Source organism: Phymastichus coffea, unplaced genomic scaffold (assembly GCF_024137745.1).
Source record: "Phymastichus coffea isolate CEN01 unplaced genomic scaffold, Cenicafe_Pcof_1.1 PCOF00070, whole genome shotgun sequence".
NCBI lineage: Eukaryota > Metazoa > Arthropoda > Insecta > Hymenoptera > Eulophidae > Phymastichus > Phymastichus coffea.
Genome location: NW_026706881.1, coordinates 360,839 through 381,946, shown reverse-complemented (window position 1 = coordinate 381,946; position 21,108 = coordinate 360,839). Strand labels below are relative to the sequence as shown.

The 21,108-nt window shown below is 31.9% G+C and overlaps 5 protein-coding genes across 7 annotated transcripts; 2 read left to right on the top strand and 3 right to left on the bottom strand.

Moving 5' to 3' along the window:
- Positions 1–2,063: 2,063 nt before the first annotated feature.
- Positions 2,064–4,873, bottom strand: LOC131667762 (dihydroorotate dehydrogenase (quinone), mitochondrial). The gene is made up of 4 exons (XM_058941432.1): positions 4,724–4,873; positions 4,252–4,615; positions 2,883–3,400; positions 2,064–2,695 (listed from the first exon to the last, which is right to left on the bottom strand). The coding sequence occupies exons 2-4, from the start codon at positions 4,607–4,609 to the stop codon at positions 2,375–2,377; spliced, it is 1,197 nt and encodes a 398-aa protein (XP_058797415.1). The 5' UTR covers positions 4,610–4,615; positions 4,724–4,873; the 3' UTR covers positions 2,064–2,374.
- A 4,217-nt stretch (positions 4,874–9,090) lies between these two features.
- Positions 9,091–10,082, top strand: LOC131667704 (6-pyruvoyl tetrahydrobiopterin synthase). The gene is made up of 3 exons (XM_058941326.1): positions 9,091–9,258; positions 9,486–9,565; positions 9,663–10,082. Exons 1-3 carry the CDS (start codon positions 9,194–9,196, stop codon positions 9,944–9,946), a joined length of 429 nt encoding a protein of 142 aa, XP_058797309.1. The 5' UTR covers positions 9,091–9,193; the 3' UTR covers positions 9,947–10,082.
- A 255-nt stretch (positions 10,083–10,337) lies between these two features.
- LOC131667702 (alkaline ceramidase) lies at positions 10,338–12,277 on the bottom strand. Its single transcript, XM_058941320.1, has 4 exons — positions 12,143–12,277; positions 11,592–11,748; positions 11,265–11,502; positions 10,338–11,164 (listed from the first exon to the last, which is right to left on the bottom strand). The coding sequence occupies exons 1-4, from the start codon at positions 12,233–12,235 to the stop codon at positions 10,843–10,845; spliced, it is 810 nt and encodes a 269-aa protein (XP_058797303.1). The 5' UTR covers positions 12,236–12,277; the 3' UTR covers positions 10,338–10,842.
- A 255-nt stretch (positions 12,278–12,532) lies between these two features.
- Positions 12,533–16,954, top strand: LOC131667700 (targeting protein for Xklp2-like). 2 transcript variants are annotated; one of them, XM_058941316.1, is made up of 3 exons: positions 12,533–12,659; positions 14,113–15,635; positions 15,699–16,954. In XM_058941316.1, the coding sequence occupies exons 1-3, from the start codon at positions 12,614–12,616 to the stop codon at positions 16,695–16,697; spliced, it is 2,568 nt and encodes an 855-aa protein (XP_058797299.1). In that variant the 5' UTR covers positions 12,533–12,613; the 3' UTR covers positions 16,698–16,954. The 2 variants fall into 2 exon arrangements, with proteins under 2 accessions (XP_058797299.1, XP_058797300.1); XM_058941317.1 differs by lacking the exon at positions 12,533–12,659 and adding an exon at positions 13,049–13,322.
- A 9-nt stretch (positions 16,955–16,963) lies between these two features.
- Positions 16,964–20,996, bottom strand: LOC131667701 (leucine-rich repeat flightless-interacting protein 2). 2 transcript variants are annotated; one of them, XM_058941318.1, is made up of 8 exons: positions 20,859–20,996; positions 19,967–20,172; positions 19,579–19,705; positions 19,321–19,460; positions 18,840–19,245; positions 18,544–18,669; positions 18,266–18,468; positions 16,964–18,192 (listed from the first exon to the last, which is right to left on the bottom strand). In XM_058941318.1, the coding sequence occupies exons 2-8, from the start codon at positions 20,051–20,053 to the stop codon at positions 18,082–18,084; spliced, it is 1,200 nt and encodes a 399-aa protein (XP_058797301.1). In that variant the 5' UTR covers positions 20,054–20,172; positions 20,859–20,996; the 3' UTR covers positions 16,964–18,081. The 2 variants fall into 2 exon arrangements, with proteins under 2 accessions (XP_058797301.1, XP_058797302.1); XM_058941319.1 differs by having other exon boundaries at positions 19,321–19,427.
- Positions 20,997–21,108: the final 112 nt, after the last annotated feature.

Here is a 21,108-nt window from a genome sequence, read left to right as displayed (position 1 = left end):
CAATATGCTATATATTTTTTAATGTTGCTAGATTAACAATGTGGAATAAAAATTAAAATAATAATTATTATAATAGGTGTAAGAAAGCAGAAATAGTTGCAGAGGTTATTTATGTATTTAATGTGGATGTAGATATGTATTGTATTGACAGCGAAAATGTAAATAGCGAGAAGCAAAACCACTTCATCGCGCAAGCTCCCGAGTTTCCGTTCGTTACCTTGGGCCTTTTGCAGCTTCACAAATAACGCCGGCCGCTGAGTAGTCTCCCACGCTTTCATTCCCTTTGTATGCCCACGTCATGCAGTGGCTAATGCCCTGCCTCGTCGTTGAAGACGCAACGCCACTATCACCGCCCTCGACGCATGCCACCACGCGCCGTGAGCACTTATAAATAAGCGAGCTCGCGGCCGTGTTTGGGTATTGGGACGATAACATCTCGGTTTTCGCGTCCGATACCCGAAAAGATTGGGAGCCCATTGCTCCCATCACTCGAATCTGCGGAACGGGGGGCCAAATCGGGCCTCACCGAGGCCGATCGGCAGCGTCACACGAGGAGCGGGGTGGTACGCCGCGCGCACAATTGGCCAAACGGCCGAAGAAAATTACGCCCTCACCTATTTGGGCCATATAGAAGAGGCCAGGGTGATCGAGGTTCGTAGCGGAAAATCCGGCGGAAAACAGGACACGTCCTAGTCAGGGAGACGGAGTGGAAAGAGAAGGCAAAAAAAGACTTCTCTCGGCGGCCGAAACAGTCAGTTGCGCTCTCTCTTTCGGACGCTTGAGCGATCGGGTGGTTTTGTTGCTCAGAGCGGCCGTTTTTCACAGGTGCGAGCGTGTTTAGTAATTCCGTCGCGGCTTAGTTTGTAATGAGATTAACGTTCGTCTCAACTCGCATTAGTATTAAGTGTTTCATGTACTTAGGGACTTAATCAAGTTTGTTTTGTAATGAATTTATTCGACCATTAAATGACAACATTTATACCTTTAAATACACCATCACTCTGTCAATCAACTACCATTTCACTCTTCCTTATCCCGAACAAATATAGTTCAAATGTTCAACAATAGTATAATAAATATCTGAGGAATAATTTGTATTCATCAAACACACTTTTTAAATGATACCAAATTAAATTTGTTAGTTTCTTTGGAATTTTAAATAAATGATTGCATTAATAATTCTATTATGCATTAAACAAATCAATTTCATAGTTATAAATAATTAAACTCAGACAATGATAGAGTTTTCATTACTTGTGATTTTCGCTTAAATTTATAATCAATATAAAATGTTTAAATAACACACTCATACTCAATTGTTGACTAACTTTCATGTAAAAACAGTTATTTACAATTCAAATTCTCATTTTCTATAGTGTATTTTATTTTATAAATTTTATTTTATTTGAAATTTTGTATTTCTAATCATTCATTATTTCAATTGTTAGTAATATTCTTAATAAACGCATTCAAATCGTTTATAAATTTCAAAAGTGACTTTTGAAAGACCTTGAAATTTTTACATAGATTTCTTTTGATCGAGTTTATTGTCTAGCTGTTCATGTTTTCGATCTAGTCGCTCTTGCGAATGACTCATGCTTTGTATATTTACACATTCGCCAACTAATGATCAACCGCTCCCGGGATTGAATTAGTGTGAATCTAAGCCATGAAAATAGTCTAGGACCGTCGCGAAATTTAATTAATTTCTTAATAGATCCTACATTTTAATAGTTACTTCATTGTAATAATTGGGCAGTGTAAAAGAACATCATAATTATATTACCGTATTTTGTAAAATATACAGCTAAAGCTTTCATAAATTTTAGGTCTAGAGAAATTAACATGTAAACAAAAAATACAAAAATCTATAAGATTACTATTATAAATTAAAAAAAAAACTTCCGAAGAAGTAAAAAAAATGAATTCCAAAAAAATATTTTACAAATGATATGTAAAATAAACTAAAACTTTTATATCATTGCATTTATTTCAACAATCATAAAAATAGTTTTATACAGAATGTTTAAACATGCAATAAAAAATATTTACATGATGCACTTTGAGTACCAGAATTGAGTATACGCTAATAAAGCTAATGTTATAAAAATATAAAAATAAATGTGTATACAATATTAGATCAGATAAATATACAATATTACATCTGATAGCTTCGATCTTTTATCATTAAAGCGACTTGAATGTAATTTTAAAATTTCGTGAATGTTAAATTCTACTATTGACTAAACTTTTAGAATAAAATTTAACTAAATAAAGAAATTCTATTTACAGTATTTCATTCGATCAAATTTTTTAATGTAATATATTGAAATATAGAAACATATAAATGTACGAAAGCTACCATTGTGTTTTATTACTTTACTTCAGACAAAACCTTTTTTGCTTCTATTCCGACTGCATCGGCAATTGAATTGTGCCCGTCTTTGGTAAGTAACTGTCCAAGTTGTTCTTTAATTTTTGAAACGATTGGTGGTCCATGATATGCAAACGATGTATAAATCTGTATTAGAGACGCTCCAGCTTTGATCTTGGTATAAGCATCTTCGCCATCAAATATGCCACCGACTCCAATAATTGGAATGAGACCTTTCGTAAGCTTATACATATTAGCAATCATTTCTGTTGACATGTTAGATACTGGTGCTCCACTTAATCCGCCAGCTTCATTTTTGGCCTATAATTCAAAATAATAATTATAACGAATTTCAAAGAGTAATACGATTTTATTATGTATTTTAATAAAATTCTGTGTTTTTTGTAATAATCAGTAGGTTAAATAAAAAACAAATATAGTAACTCGTACAATACAATTTTTAAACTTATATCAATGAATTTTTGTAATAACTTTATTTATAACTTACAGTGTTATTTATGAGACTTTTACGACTTAAAGTCGTGTTAGAGATGATGATTCCGTCAACTTTGGTATTTGTTTGCTGTATAACATCGGCAACGTCTTGCTGTTCGTCTTTGGAAAGATCAGGTGCTATTTTGAGTAAAAGAGGTGGCTTTTTGTCTGTTGTTGCTCTGATTTTGTTAACTTCCTGTAACAACTCTTGAAGATCATTTTTTCTTTGAAGATTTCGTAAACCAGGAGTATTGGGACTAGACACATTAATAACGAAGTAATCAGCTACATCAGAAAATTTACGTATGCCTTCAACGTAATCATGAACGGGATCCGTAGCTAGTTTGTTTTTGCCGAGGTTAACACCAACGATACCACTAAAATTGGAATTTTTCAGAGCTTTCAAGCGCGAGTGGACAACTTCGTGACCATCACTATTGAAACCGTAACGATTGATAATAGCTTGATCCTCTGGTAATCGAAATACTCGAGGTTTTGAGTTGCCTGGTTGTGGTTCTGGTGTTACAGAGCCTAAAAATATTTCTAATTTTATTTTTATAATTTATTGTGATTTAATATTTAAATTTTAAAACATAAGTTCTTGAATTCCGTTGTTAGTAATGGGTACTTAAAATAATTTGTTAATTACACATTTTTAAATTGATAAGTAAGATATCTGATAAGTTATGTATATCAAAAGAATGGATTGAATATCATACTGATATACTTCAAAATACAAAATTTCAAAGAATTAGTACATTACGATAAAAGTGCGGGAAAGTAGATTCTAGTCTCGTGTAGCGTTTACGCCCGAGCAAAGCGAGGGTGGAATAGTACACGAGACGAGAAACTCTTTCCCGAACATGTGCCGTACCGTATTTTTTGATACGACGTGTGGAAAGTGCGATTTTCAACGTACGTTTTTTGCCGAGCGTGCGGGAAAAACGCACTTTCCGCACGGAGTGTCGAAAATATTAATTCATTCAAAATTAAATATATTTCACGTTACATTTTTTAAGACATCTTAAAAAGATTAATACAAAACTAAAATGTAATATTAATGAATTCTACTCAGCGAATAATATTAAACTGAAATATATATTAATGTTAACAATTCAATAATATTAAAATACATTCAATAAAAATAACTATAAAATAACTCATCACCTATTAAAATTAATGAACAAATTTTCTAAATGATAATCTGGTATACAATAATTTTATATAAATTAACATACAAACAGTACTCGGTTTAACTATTAGAACATAAATATCAATATGTATAACATTATGTAAGTATTATTAAGTCATTAAGTTATTTGTAAAAGAGGACACATATTTATACTTAGCATAAGATAATCATTATGGGAAAATACATGTACCTATTTCAACAAAACCAAAACCCATCTTATGAAGTCCCTCAATAGCTTCTGCATGTTTGTCAAAACCAGCAGCCATACCAAGGGGATTTTGAAAGTGTAAACCCCACAAGCTTGAATGTAATATATGAGGGTCTGCATGTTTCTGTGTTGGTATCAAACCCAATTTGGCTGTTATAATTGCAGCTCTGTGAGCAGTTTCTGGATCAATCAACCGCACCAGAGGCATAAAAATTTCTTTGTAATACTTTTCATTTCCTTGATACAAAGATATTCCACTAAAAATAATTGTTGCACCAGTAGTTACTCCAAGTAGAGATTTTATTTTTCTCCAAATAGTTAAATCTATAGGTCTCGTCATTTTGTTCTGAAAATAAAAATTATATTCATTACAATTTTACATGAAATAATGATAAATAATTTCTAATATAAATAAATAGAATTAATAACTGTAATTTTTAATAATAGTACACACGTTTCATGTACAAATTCACGTTATCAAATTCTTTAAACCAATGGAGAAGAATGAAATTGTTTTGAAAACATTTTCAACTTGCTACCAATTAGTGCTATCACATTTGTTTACATAATAGGTTATGTTTGGAAGCATGCATTTGTCTTTGAGTCCACTATTGGGAGAGCCGGAGAGATTGCTAACCGCCAGGGCTGGGCATCGATGGTTTATATCGAAAAAAAGAGCTCCCTAGAGCTGACTTCAGTTTGTACACTGAAAAAGCTCTTTCCGATTTCGTTCGTTCCAAGGTTCCACTGAATTATGAATTCTAAAAGAAAATACTTTTCGCATATTAGCATGTAAAAAAATTTTATTTATATATACAATGTATTGTAAAATTGTTGAAGAGTAATAAATAATAAATAATAAAAACTGTAATTAATTATAAAAAGTAATTTTTTAGTAACCTTGTTTTCACTCTTTTCTGATTTTATAATTATTAAAAATGAATTATTCTCTAGCATTTACAGAGTATTATTTAATTTGTCATTAAATATTGAAATGAAATTATAAAAATTATTTAAATACCAGACTCCCATTCTATTATGATATACACGACTTCCGCAATTCGCAATGTAAACAAAACAACCCGAGCCTTCCCGCCGAATGACGATCGAACGAGCGAATTTGTTTCTTTTGTGCCGGCTAGAGAGCAACATCGTGCTTCTATTAGTATCAGTTGTTTTTTTAACGGTTATAAAGAGTGTTTATTGTGCATAAAAATTGTATTAATTTCAGAAATTGACATTATTGATATTATTGTGTAAATCCATTTTTTGATATTTAAAAAGTTATACGTACATTGCAATACACGTAAGTAATAAACATTTCTTTAATAATATTTATAATTATATATACAATTAATGCAGAGTCAAAGAAAGATTCATTTATAAATTTTTTTCAAGCGTTTTACGAATACGTAATTAATTGGTAAATATTAAAATATTATCAATGCATTTTTCAGGTTGCAAACGATCTATCGTTCATAAAGGCTTCTTTAAGACTTTTATATTTTTATTCAACTTTAAGGTAAACTAACAGTGGTAAGTAATTTAAAAAAATTAAGCCAATAATGTAAATGGTGTTTTAATAGTAAGCTTTTTTTCTCGTCTTATTAAATTCAATTTATCTTTGCTCACTGTAGCATTCAATCGAACATCGATGCTTCAAAGAGAGGAGCGAGGAAGTTTGTTATACAAATTAGCTGTCAAATCAGGGTTATGAAAACTGTCGAATTTTACATGAACAGTTTGTCTTCAACGATGTTTCTTTTTATTTGCGATGTCTTTCACATCAAGGGCATGAATGTTCGTTTCGAGCTTAGGTACCAATAAACGTTCTATAAAAGCTATATCGTGTGTTAAAATGGTAGCGCTATCAGCAATCGAAGTATAAATTAATTTTGATTTTCCATTTACTGAAGCCATTATCTGAATATGTTTCGGCAAGTATACGAAAGTAGTCACAAATTGTCATTTTAAGTAACATTCACAAACGAAATTTCATTTGAAGTTTAATTATTTCTTTTCGAAGTTGATACTTTCTTTAGTTGCGGTGATTACACCCACGCTGAGTATACTATTTTCTTAGCAATATTTTCTAATGTAACCTTTGTCTCAATAAAAATAACTCTAATATTCATGTTTAGCTAAACTCCATCTTAGATTGAATGGACTATTTCCTTAGTTTTATAAAACATTTATGATATGCTAAAATTGACATATTTATTTTTTATGTACTCTTTGCACGGAGATCATCTGGACCGAGTATTGGACTGTCAATCGCTGTTTATTTTGGTATAAATTGTAGAATGAGTATTTCTTCTGAAAAAGGTATGGAAAACTGTTTAATGGACTATTTCCGTAGTTTAATAAACATTTATGATCTGCTAACAATTGCAAATGTATTTTTCATGCACTCTTTGCACGGAGATCATCTGGGCCGACTATTAGACTGTCAACAGCTGTTTATTCTAGGATAATTGTAAAACGAATATTTCTTCAAAAAAAAGTATGGAAACCTGTTGAATCAACTATTTCTTTAGTTTTATGCAACATTTATGATCTGCTAATAATTGAAAATGTATTTTTATTGTATTCATTGCAAGGAGATCGTCTGGACCGACTTGCATATTGTATATTTAAACAATTAAGCAAATAATAAATATAAATTTAAACATCTAAGCAATTTAGCTATGTGTATTTTTCATAATTTTCGATATTCGGTTAAATACAATAAGATTAAGTTATTCAATAAATTATATATATATATATATATTATTTTTTATAAGAGTATTTAGGAATTGTTATCAGAATATATATATATAATTTGATCAATGTTGAATAAATAACGTAAGAAAAATGTGTATTTATTATAAATTATTATATAAATTATAATTATACTACTCCTATCATAATTTCTTCTAGATAATCTATAACAAAATATAATAACTGATAGTATCATTTTATTTTTTTAATTAGAACATTTTTATAATAACAATAATAATAACTAGTAATAAATTTTCTGCATTACACAATTCAGTAATTTATAAAACAAAAATATAAACAATAATCCAAATAAAGTAAATAAAATTATTAATACAAAAATTAAGATATACAAAAAAAATTAGAAAATAATTGTAATTTAATACTTTTTACATGCAAGTGCATGACAATCTTTTTTTTCTCAATTCAAAACTGAACGGAACCGTGGAACGAGTGGAATCGGAAAGAGCTCCAGTGTACAAACTGAAGTCAGCTCTAGGGAGCTCTTTTTTTCGATATAAACCATCGATGCCCAGCACTGCTAACCGCAATGCTGTAGTGCGTGCCATATTTAGGCGACTGGTTCGAGCGTCCCGTGTTGGCAAAGTAGCGAACTAGACGCACGTTTCCCTCTGTCATTGAATGGCATGACCATTGACCACTAATACGTATAATGGAGTAAGGAGTTTTACTTTACTTTACTAGATGGCGGTGAGTCTCTGTCTGAAATGCCGATAACCCAATGCGCATGTGTGCAGTGTCGACCATGACACTTTGAATTTCTCGACTTGTTCGAATGCGACTGTATATGGTTTGAACAACGATCAAATATATAGAAATATGTTGTACATGCGTGCTTAAGATGATAAAAATTGAACCGTACAACATAAGCTTTTTTAAATGAAAATTAATTTCTTATATATTTCGGTGAAATAATTAACCAATGTTTACTTGAAAAAATGAAAATATTTTTGAACATTGTATGCATGCGTCCATTTTAATGTAGTAACAAGTTACTCTATTTTGCGAGTGTTTTGTATTATTGCTAAATTCTTCACTATAATATATTATTGATAAACATAAATTTTAAAGAATATTACGTAGAAGAAATGCGTTATGCCAGATATTCACAATTAACACTTTTATGATTATGAAATATTGATTGAGACTACTTGAGTTCGTTTCAATATTCTATCCTGCGGTATTGTATAGAAAAAATACTATTTTACTAAGAAAATTGTAATAACGTCTTTCTACAAAAATCCATAACGTTACTTTAATATGCATCTTATTGCACACACATCGAACCCGTTAATTATTACATAATAATAGCTTATATAAAACTTCGCAACTAAAGATATACATCAGTTCATAGTTTTTATTCGTTATAATACTAAAATATTTGAGCTGGTCTATGTGACGTGCGAAAACTGCGAATTGCAATACCTAATCTCGATATAATATTTTCATTGATAGTGGAAAAACAAATTCATTGTCTATATTCTATATGTCTATAGTCTATATATCCGCGCATATATTTTATTCTTGGATTTTGAAAGCAAATAAAAATTGGAAATTTTCTTAGAACATTTCAACTGGTATACCGTTTGTGTAGTAGCAAAGAATAAATTTATGTTATAAGATCATCATTGTTTTATACTTGATCAAATTGAAGATATTATTTTTATTTTTATTATTATAATTTTAATAATCCATATAATATTCAATGCATGTCATTTTTATTCATAAAATTATTAATGTATCTTACCAATTTAACATTTCGAGTCATTTGAATCAATAAGTTTTAAGTAAATGGAAAATGTAGGTTTATCGTTAAAACGAGCTAATTAGTATCAAGTGGAGAGAATTTTCATTAAAGTTTATTTAGTTGCTAATTGGAGTTTCCTATAGAGTGACAAATTTTTATTCGCCTTAATTGTATCTCACGAAGAAAAAGCTATGGATCAATCAATTCGTCACGCGCACGGACAAGAAAACAGCTTTTTTCATTCAGGATAAAGCCAACTTCACACTGTTTTAAAGCCTTGCGATCAATATTATACGGTATTCCGTGTCTACGCGCATGAATGGAACGCGGTGTGTTAGTCTCAGTTTACGCGTCAACGAGTGAAGAGCTTTTCGTAATAATACGTTAAGATATTGAAAGATGACTGGGCCAATTGCTTATTTGACGCGCAAAGAGTCCATATCTTCATGCCACAGACTTCATAGGTTGGTCAATTCGATTATTAAAATGTATTTTCAGTTATGATAACTTTAACTATCATGCTTAATGCTGTTTTTATGTAACAAACCTGTTGAGCAACACTTGTTGATTTTTTTCTCTGCTTGTGTTTCTAAGTACCGTTCTTTAGTTACGTTATTACATTAAACTGAATTATAACAGTGATTGCAAATTGTGCAAATTCATAATTTTTGATTTTTTTTTTTAATTGTAGTTCTCAACTTAGCGACGCAGAGAATCAAAACATCTATGGAAAGTGCAATAATTTTTGGGGTCACGGACATAATTACACCGGTAAGATTTTTCGTTAAGAGATAAGAAACTTTATGTCATTATGGAAAAAACTTGATTTTTAATATGAATGTGTTATACCAATACTTTTTTTTTACAGTGGAAGTAACTGTGAGAGGTCCTGTAGATTTAAAAACCGGAATGGTCATGAACATTTCCGACTTGAAGGTATATATGAAAAAAATTTTGATGGACCAACTCGATCACAAAAATTTAGACAAAGACGTTCCGTACTTCAAAAATATCGTTTCCACCACTGAAAACGTTGCTATTTACGTATTTGATGAAATTAAAAAATTGCTGTCTAAACCAGAGTTGCTTTACGAAGTTAAAATCTATGAAACTGACAATAACGTTGTTATATATAGAGGAGAATCGATGTAATTGTTTATAGAGTATTTCAAAACATTCTTTATATTATTTGTATATCGTTTAAAAATAGTTAAATTATGAACAAAAGTTCTGTGATAAATTGAAAAATAATTTTTTGGCTTTTGTAACGAATATATGTTTAATAAAATACAATTACAGAAATTCCACCAGGTGATTTCGATCCTTAGTATGTATCTAAGTGAAATCCTAACATAAGGTGCCAGGCTTTGATAACCAAAACTTAAAAGGTCTATACAATAGTAATACGATAAGTCTATAAAGAATAAGATGATGGCAGATTTAGAACCAACTTTTTATTTAAAAAAATATGTTAGTAATTATTCTAAAAACATATTGTACATTAAGTAAAAACTTTCTTGGTATAAATATTTTTAATAGAATTTCTGTTTAAATTTTTTTTCGCATAGTTCACTCACGATCTAAAACAATGTTTACAAATACTTATAGTAAGACAATAACATTAAAAAATAAACTTGATTAATATATTAGCATCAAATATAATCACTCATAAATAAATTATCGTTTTTTTCTACATATTTCTTAAAGTAATTCATTGAAATTCAAGTGTATATCGTATATATAATAACTATACCATATATATTTATATCACAAATATTTCTAATAAAAGTTTCTTTAATCTTGAATACGTTATAGTATTCTCTTTGTTTCAGTCACAGATCAGTATTACATTCAACTATATAAAAGTTGTGGTGATTTTGACCTTTTTAACTAATTGATTTATATAAGTTATATAGGTCATTACAATAATTATAAAAAGCTCATCTCAGTCTCAATAGCACAATCCATCTCATAGTACTCCTTAGAATATATATTAGTTTTGACTTTTGGTTTACAAACATCGAATCATATATGGAAAAATGAAATCTTTATATATAACTCTTGGTATCAACTTTGATGTAACTTTTTATTGTTACATATGGAATGCCAAGCTCAAAATCATCTCTTGGCCAATATTTCAATATTGGTGACTGATGAGGTTTTTCATCTTTAACAGTAAAATACGCAAATAGTACGGCTGCTGTATAACTCGCGATAAAAATAAGCAAATGCCATAAAGCATGAAGATAAGGAAAGTTCAAATTAAGCCAAGTATCACAAAACAATCTATCATTAAGCCAGCATGTAACTGCTAAGACCCAAACAGCACCACAACGAAGTCCCAGTCTATAAACTCTGGCAGACTTTGTCCTGTTAAAAATAATATAAATTATTAAAATTCTTTTTCTACAAATTCTCATGAAATTGTTTTTCATTAAATTGCTGACATGTTTGCAAGTTACAATCTTACCTTCTAAGTTCAAGAATCATAAATCCAAAAGCTGGTATTCCAAGAGTCATCAGTGCAAATGCATTTATTGCTGGATGAAAAGTTGCTAGTACAGTAGCTACCAAGGTTGCCATACTAGCAAATAGTGAAAACTTCTTGCGATTATTTTTTACTGCTGTTGGAAAGTATCTTCTTGGGAGAAACATACAAAGTCCAGCCATGTATACCCATAAAATTGCTAATTCATCAAGAAGTTGACCTAACAAGTGAAAGACCATTTCAATATTTATATTGTTTTCTACATACTTGGAATAATAAATATGAATGGTTAATAAATATCATTTTTACCAACTAATGAAAGTGTAGCATGGAAGTATGCGCTGCTTATTCCAACTACCATTAACAGAACCCATATTACATGTATTCCAGGATTAACAAATCGACCATAATCTTTAAACAGATGCATCAGCACAGGTGGCAGCAATAAGAAGAGAGCATTGCTTAGCTGCATGATTCACAAATAAATAAATTAATTACTTATTTTCATCACGTTAGATTTTAATTTCTTTGTTGACAATTATTAATTGGAAATGAAAATACTAATCTTGAAAATGAGGGGTTTTGATAAAATAAAGATAAGAATGAGTGGGTCACACAATGTGAAGCAAACATAGATAAAAAATATAAAAGAAAAAATTTACCGAAAATCTCGCAATCTTAGTTAATTCAAACAAACTTTAAAATACTAATGTAAATTCCTGTAAACATTTTCAATATATAATTCATTTATACAAGAGTGCATTAAAAGAGCGAAATGTATTGTATATTAAACAGGAAAAGCGCGTGACGATTGTTGTATAAATAATTATACGCGGAAACAAATATGATAAAACACTTACAGTATTCATAAACTCAGCAATGCTTGGCGAAATGTTATAATTGCTCTCGCACCAGTCGATAGGCGAGCTGCCAGGCTCGAAAGGTTTCCACATCTTTTCAAAAATCCTTTGTCTGAGAGGCGAATGACGTAGCTGCGTAATACAGCACAACACACACGTGCGACGGCAATAATGTTATTGCTCAACTACTAGACTACGCAGAAAAATTAACCACTCCTAGAGTGATAGTGATGACGCAAAGCGCTTTGTTTGCTAACCGGATGGAAAAATAACAAAGCGCCTCCTGCAATCATGCTCAGATAGAACTATAGCGAAACGTTTTTTTATCTTCTGCTCACTGTTTAGCTTTTCACAGCTGCTTGCTTACTATACACAAATTGCTTGCGACTGGTGGACTGCCCGTGAACTGAATGCTGCTGAACCGACAGAACCACATGTAAAAACATACTCGTCGATAGAGCCTTTCATCTTATGGAGTGGGGGTTAAATCTTTCCAGTGAGTTCTACGAGAGCAGAAGTATGTAATGCCCTTTCTTTAATTTAAAAATTTAAATTTAAGTCTGTAATGTTGGCAATGGTAATTTAAATACACAAAAATTGAATAAATTTTTAATTAATAAATGTGTACCAAATGAAAATAAAATATTGTTAGATATGTGAAATATATACGTGTCCGATAAGATTGTTTAAAAAAATGTTCTTAAATCCAAAATAAAACATTCTCTTCAGAAATAAAATTGGAAAAAATAGTTTTATCAATCGTTTATCGTATTATTAGAATCAGAATGAATTATATTATGCGTCTAAAAAATCAAAATAAAAAACAATGAAAAGTTATAGTGACTTTGTAATTCTCGGATTTCGATTGGGCATGTTTGCTAACCTGACATCGATAACTCCGACGACCAATGAGAAGCTTAAAAATCGTCTGTTTCGTCTTTGAATTTAACTTGATGATGTCCGTTGTGTTATTTGAATTCAAAGTCAGTTGTTCTGCGCTATCCTGATTCACGTCCTCTCTAGCTAGCTTCTGTATGTTTATCAGTGAATGCTTTAAAGTGGTGTTTGTTGCAAGAATATCTTCGTTTCAGATGAAAAATTTTGTTATTTAACTTGTAGTTTTATAACGCTGCCATCGTGGGGTCGTATCTTGCAAAACCTAACAAAGAATCCTCAAACGGTATGATGTGTAATTCAATATTATTTAGCTTGTTTTTTCGCTATTTTTCTTTTCTGAATTTTTATATGGATATCTGTTGGACTGTTATCATTCAAACCAATTTCATGGTAAACATAAAATAATGTTTCTGCTTAAAGTTTGTAATTAAAGATCTGTATTCAATTTTTCCATACAATTTTTCCGTTACTTGTCTTTAAGAGAATATTGTAGGTAAATATAACCTATATATATTGTAGATTTCATCATACTAAAGTAATTTCAGGTTTTACGGCATATTATAAATTTTTAATTATTCTTAAGACCATAGTATATGCGGGATAACACTATTAATTGAATAAAACTGAATATTAAACAAGCAGCAATGATAAAAAAAGTACACGACGTACAGAGACCTCTTCAATAAACGCGTATCATATATTTCATTATTATCAATCAATATCTAGTTTTTGACACAATTAAAAGATGTTCCAGCTAGTTTAAGATTTAAAGAATGTAGGATGACTATATTTTACGTAACTGCAAATTATTGACGTATAATAGTTTATCCTTAAGCATAAATTTGCTACAACATCCCTATGAAAAGAAAACCTCATACTGAATATTAGGACAGTATTATGATTTCAAAGAATGCTGATCATATTAAAATTTAAAATTAAAAAAATGCCATTTCAAAATTTTAGTCTTTAAATTGTATAAATTGATCATCTAAGATAATTTTAAATTAATTTAAAATTTAAATTATGTTATATGAAAATTGTTCAACTGAATTTTCATGTAATGTTTTTTCTAGATTATGCTGATGCTACAGATGAATCTTGGGTGACTGATGATAGTAGCCAAAGATCTGTTGTAGACGTATCTACACCTGTATCACTTTCAAAGTCTGTAATTTTAAGAAAACTGATAGCCAGTCCGATGGATGACTTAGATGCACCACAATGGGCAGATTTTATCACCCCTAGCCCTCAGCTTTGTTTAGATGATTATTTTCTGAAAAAACATGAAAAGCATGAATACAGAGACAAACTAGACACAATTGATTCAGAATCTCCTAATGTTTCTCAGAAAAAACTAAACTCAAGTAAACAGCCTTTGAATGAGAGTTCTTATAATAATACAAGTATAATGCAGAAGACTCCACAAAGATCTATGTGTGCGAAAACTTCAAAAATTTCTAATATTAATAAAAAAGGTCAAATAAAAGAAACTACATATGAGAAAGTTTTATCAGAAGCTATGAGCAATTTGCAGTTGTCTTTCAAAAGTAAAGGTGATAAATCTATCAATAAGTCTTGTTTGATGGATTCTCCTATTTTTAAAACACCTATTAATAGGGTAACAAGATCTATGTGCGCACAAGCTTCCAATACATCAAAACTGAATTTGGAGAAATCTGTTAAGTTTGAAGATCATGTACACAAATATTGTGAGGATGACAAAGAAAATGTTCATTCAGAAGAAGGTGAGAGTCCTCTTTCTGATCAAACATCCCAAATACATCTTGAAGTAACTGTAAGTAGTTCAGAACATGAAATTTCTCAAGATCAAATAGAACAGGAAGATAAACAAGGCAAACCAGCAGAGAATATAGAGCAGGAAAAAATTGAACCAATTCAAATACAAGAAGTTAATAAGCCCAAAGAGATAGAAAAAGTTCCAACTCACAAGGCCAGTGGAGTTGAGCAACTTCCAAAAAGCAAAGTTGTTGCAACATTTGCTTCCAAAAATACTACTGCTCCTGCAAGTGGTGGCAAAAAGAAAATATCAGCCTTGACTGGAACAGCGTGGCATAGGCAAATGAAGCGCCGTATGAGCATTACTAATCAACGTCGATTGAGTATTGCCAAAGTTTCAGTGCAGCAAACTAAGTATGTAAGTATGGCAGAAGCTATAACAAATTTCCATCGTGTGACTCCGCAAAGGTTCCATTCAACAGTGAAAACTACAAGAACAGAACAGTTACGTAGACAGTCATTTAAGTTAACAAGAGCACAATCACCAGCTCTAATGTGTAAGAAAAGAAGTAGGCCTGTTACAGCACTAAGTAGGGAAGAACAAGAAAAATTAGAACTTGAGAAAATTCGTCAGAATGCAATTAAAGCTAATCCTGTTCGTAAGGATATTTTACGAAAGCCTGCACCTTTAAAAAAAATTGAGAAAAAAACAATTACAAATCCAGAGCCTTTCCATTTGACAGAGATGAAAAAAAATCAACCTCCAGCACCACAGAAAGACATCAAACGTCTTCACAGAGTACACACCAAAACTGTTCCGACTATCGTCAGCACAACAGATAAAGGTGTCTTGATCAAGGTAAGAGGAATTTATGTTACAAATACTGATTTATTTATAATAAATACATGTTTGTGGTTTCAGGATGAAGAAATTTTACATTTTGGAATTCCAATAGAACCATCTCAGTGTAGAAAAAAAAACACCAAAATTATTCCATTTAGCTTTGAAGCTCGTAATAAGGAGCTGCAAGCAAGAAAACAAGAAAGATTGAGAGCTATACAAGAAGAAGAAAAGCACAAAGTTAAAGCTGAATTTCATGCCAGACCAGTGCCAGCTATTGTTAAAACACCAATGAATAAAGCTGCTCCAAAAGATGATTCTATTAAAAAAACAAAAATTACAGTTACTCGATCACTTAGCTTTGAGAATAGAGTCAAAGAAGTGCAAAAAAAGAAAGAAGAAAGAATGAAACAAGTGTTAGAGGAAGAGAAAAAGGCGAGGATTTTCAAAGCGCACAAAGTTCCAGAATTTAAACCGGTACTTGTTAGGGGAAGATCACGAGATAATTTATTGAAAAAATCAATGGAAAATCTGTCAATTAAACCATCCTTTAATATAAGTAATGGTAATAATAAGTCATTAAATATTCCCAAGAAAATACCAAATGCCGAGTTGAAGAGATCGCACGAGAATTTGTCAACGCAATCAAAAAGTTTAATCAAGCCATCTCTGTCAATTCCATTTGTAGCACCGAAAAAGATAACTGCACCATCCAAAGTTTTAGAGAATCAAGAAAATCATAATCGTGGCGCTGTACCTAAGATTCTCGAACCTAAATGCAAAATATCGCAGAAAAGCATGGCCATTTTGACGGAACTCAATACGGACAAACGAGCAAAACAGCGAAAAGAATTTGATGAGCAACTGAAAAAGAAAGAAATTGAAGACGAGGAGAAAAAAAAACAGGACGAAGAGGACAGATTAGTTCGAGAAAAGGCTGAAAAATTGGAATTGAGAAAACAAGCAGAAGTCAAAGCAAGGCCAATGCCAGTTTATAAGCCATTGAACGTTGTCAAGTCAAATAAACCACTAACAGAGGCGCAGAGTCCTGCATGGGCGAAACGAAAAGGATCACACTAGCATGAAGATTTTTTAATTTTTGGCCACGAGATTTTTTTACTTTTCATTTGACTAACTTGAAAATTTAATGTAGCGTATCGTATCGTGTTGCGTCATGCATGTACGTGAATATTGTTTACATAATATTTAATTTGCTTGAAATTAACAAATGCATACATCTTTATATTGATACAAAAAAAATGGTATAGCGTTGACTAACAAGGTATATATGTACTAAATAAGTGTATCAAATTTTTATTATAAAATAAAAAGACCGTTTTCTTTTAGTAAATATGAATTGTTTAATAAAGAGTTTTCATAACACGATTTCGTCAGCTTCAACAAATGCAATTTCATACGTGGCTGAAAATTTCATGACATACCATCTTAAACAAGATATACATATATTTTTTCTTTGCGATTTAAACAATGAATCAAGACTTATGAAACAAATACTAAGTTTTTAATCAATTATCGCTGATCGTTTTATAACAGAAAAAAAGATGTACAGTTTATACCATCGTGGTAAAAACGCCCTAAATCGAATATAACTCGGTACACTCTTATTCGCATTATAATACAGAAACATCTTATGGTACAAAGACGAAATACAATTAAAATCGCTTAGAAAAGAAAACAGATTTTTGGCGAGGAAACCAAAATCATCACCAATTATTAAAATAAAATCAAGGTTATTCATTCTTTTGAGCTAATGCCTTCTAAAATAATAATTACTAATAAAGAATTCAATTAGAGTCTCTTCGCGTTAATAATGTGTTTGTCACATTAGGCCGCATTCGTTCATTTTTTTTGTTTCATTGTAATAAGTGGTCGTCGGGAATAATTGTAGCTTGTAGCGCTACTACATGGATGGAATTTCTCTTGCCTGGTACGAATATCAGCTTGGACTCTCCCTCGATTATCGCCGTAGGCACTGTGTGCTTTTATTAAATACGTAAGTCTTTCACTATTTCAAATGCTTGTAATGTTATAACGTGCTGTTAAGTCAATTTTTAACTATGATCGAGGTAATATAGATAATGTAAACGGTAAAAACAATATAGTCTTGATATTTTTTTTCCATTTCGTTAACATTTTAAAATCACGCGGTTAACTCTTTTTGTTGTTGCAAATAAATAAGTCTATAGAAAGGATTCGATAAACCGCTAACGAGGATTGCTGGTACAATGTGAGTGTAAGGAAATAAGAAAAAAAAATGAAATTAATTTAAAAATGCAGGAAAGATTCTTTCGCTTTGCTTTCGCACGTAAACACGAGACGATCACTAGGCTTTCATTTGCACACGTTTTTTTTTCTAAATATGTGCTTTCTTCGTATTTACAACGCTTCGCAAATTAATTGCGAAACATATAATTAACTCGGCATGCGAGGATTCAAAAAACTATCAAAGTTCTTTAAGTAGCGCTGATTTGGCGTTTTTCAGCTTATCTAAGCGTCGCTGTAAGTGTGAATTGGCGGTTTCTAACTCCTCGACGCGACCTTGTGATTCTCTGACCTAAAAGAAGCAATTAAACGTTACCAATATTGTTTCTCAGTATGAATTAATTATCAAAACGAATCTTAATTACCTCTCTTTGCAACTTTCTTTTTTCAATCTTTAATTCGTCTTCGGCCTTTTCAGATGCTTCAGCTGCTGACTTATAGCGAATTACTTGACTCTCGAGTCTGGCTACCGTTGCTTGAAGAGTAGACATATCCTGTTCTGCCTTTTGCAATTTAAATTTGTAATCAGCTAGCAATTTGTTAGCTTCTCTCTGTGCGTCTTCAGAATCTTTAAATTTTAATCGCTATTAACCGAAACTCAATCATCAATAAACAAAATTAAATGTTCTTGACAACTTCTTACCTAATCCAGAATCTGAAGATCGCGCTGGCCTCATTCTATTTCTTGCTTCTTCCAGTTCTAGTCTAAGATGCCTAATCTCATCTTGCTGCTCCTTCTTGTCAGCTGCAAATTTCCTCAGTCTAACATCTGTTAAAGAAAAACAATACAAAGTAATACTTCTATAAATATAAATAATTCAATCCATATATAATCAATCAGATATGACTGAAACAAGTAGATTACTTTGTATTTACTGGTGAAATTACTTATCAAGGATGAATAATAGACAAATATTACAAAATTAATTTGTTACAAACCTAGAGAACCTTCTCCAGCATTTTGCAATAATTCTGCAGCTTCTGTACTGACTAGCACTTTCTTTCGGCAAACAGGTCCATTCTCCTTATGTATCTCTTCATTTTCACTGCATTCATCTTCTACTATAACCAATCCATTTTCTTGTATTAAAGCATCCCTTTCCGTAAGCATTGCTTTAAAGATATTTAAATCTTCTTCCAGTCTTTGACCAAGACGTTTAGCTTGATCAGCCTCACGATTTTTTTCTCTTAGTTCGCGCCTTAATTGGGCTGTTTGTTCTTCAAGCTCCTCTAACTTATCTTTTAACAGATCAACTTGATAGGCATAAGAAGACTTTTCATTGTCCAATTGAGCATTTGCTATCATTGCTTTCCTGAACTTCTCTTCAAATTCTTTAAGTTCCATCTAAATAAAATAAATTAAACATTTAAATGTACACTTGATTTACGTGATTAGTTTATTTTAATAATGAATACACACTCTAAGATCTCTTCCAAGCCCAGCATCTTCCAAGGAATCTTCAGAAGATCTTCGACTTGATTGAAAGTTGTTGCTGTTTGCAAGGAGTCTAGAAGCTCGAATAGGATCTGGTGTGACCCTCATGGCTCTGTTAGCATCAGCTTTGGACATAATCAAATGTTTATATGAATTCAAACTACTTTTCAATAATTAAGAATGTATGGTAAATGTAAAAATAACTCAGCCTTGTACCAGGCTAAATCACACCTGATGACTCACCTGTGCACATGTCAAATACTCTATCCGCATTTTCCTCTGCTTCTTTTTGCTGTCTTTCTAATTCCCTCATTCGTATTTCTCTTGCTTCAGCTCTGGCTAATCTTCTAGCAGCTAATCTTGCTTCTGCCTACAATCACAAGTAATTTATTACCAGCCTTATAGTATTATTTTTTACTAAACCTCTTAAAACAATCTCTATCAAATAAGCAGCTGTAACAAAATGTTAACTAAATATAACAGTCTATTGTCACAGTGTACAAAATAAAATTAAAAAAAAACAATAATGACGAAAATTAGAAGCATGCTTTAGGGGACAAATTGACAGTGAATGATAAAAATGAATAAAAAAATTATATAAGATAATGCAGCAGAGTTGAATATAATGTACCTCTTTGGCAATCTGATCTAGAGCTTGATCTTCAGCTGAATGCCTAGTGGCAGTACGCCTCCGTCCTGCCACTGACGTCTCCATCATAAGCAATTTGAGATGTGCTGTTAATTATTAGCCAATACTGCCTCTCAACAAATCATAAGGACAAGCTTGGCTGGCAATACACCTTCAGTCATACCATCTCAGCAGTCATCAATCACTGTCTAGAGAGACGAAACACAGATAGAACAGAGAACCCCTTAAGAATGAACCAATGTACCATATACAACACAAAAGTAAGATATGACATCAAGCACACAATCTAAGGCTAATTCTCACTAAGAATCCACTGCACGAAACTCCACCACCACCAGGCAAATAAAAAAATAAGAGTACAGGTGTAATAATGATTAAATGCATTAGCAGAAAAGATATACATAAGGCTGGTGTAGGGATTCCTTATCAGGTTCATAGAGCGCGTAAAACCAAGTGTGACAGATGAGAGAGGCTCAAGATGTATAAATAAGTCATCGTTAATTCGAGAGTCGTCGACAGTCACACACACACAAGAGTGAGGGTATACGAGAGAAAAGGAGATGGAAAAAAACAAGGTGTCGACTCATTAAGTTCAATTGAGAACGAGAGAGCCCCGCTTTTTTCTCTCCACTTCTCTCTTATTTTCTTGCACTCTTTGCTTCCGCTGTATTAGGCGTATTGAAAAGGGTCACAGAGAGACAGAGCTCTCTGGCGACGACTGCCAAATAAAGCTTGCTCGGGCGAAAATCTTGGTCTTGCTGTCTCTTTCTTGCTATCTCATTCGCTCTCTCACCTGCGCATTATGGCTTTTAGGAGAAAAAAGGAAGCAGAAATCAAAGCCAAGCGAAGGCACGTGTCTACGCAGAAGACTCACGTCGTTGAAGTCGAGGTTATACGCTGCTTAGCTACTGCTATGTATCTTCACTTCTACGTTCGTCCTCCTTCCTTCCTACTCCTTCAACCGGCGACCAGCAGCATCATCATCATCGCTGACGACGGCTCTCCTCTTTCGCACTCACTCACTCTCTCACACATAGGTAGTATAGGTTACGCGCATGTACGCACACACGAACAAGTGCGTGGATAGATGTATGTGTAACTATACGACGGCGACGAGGAAAGAG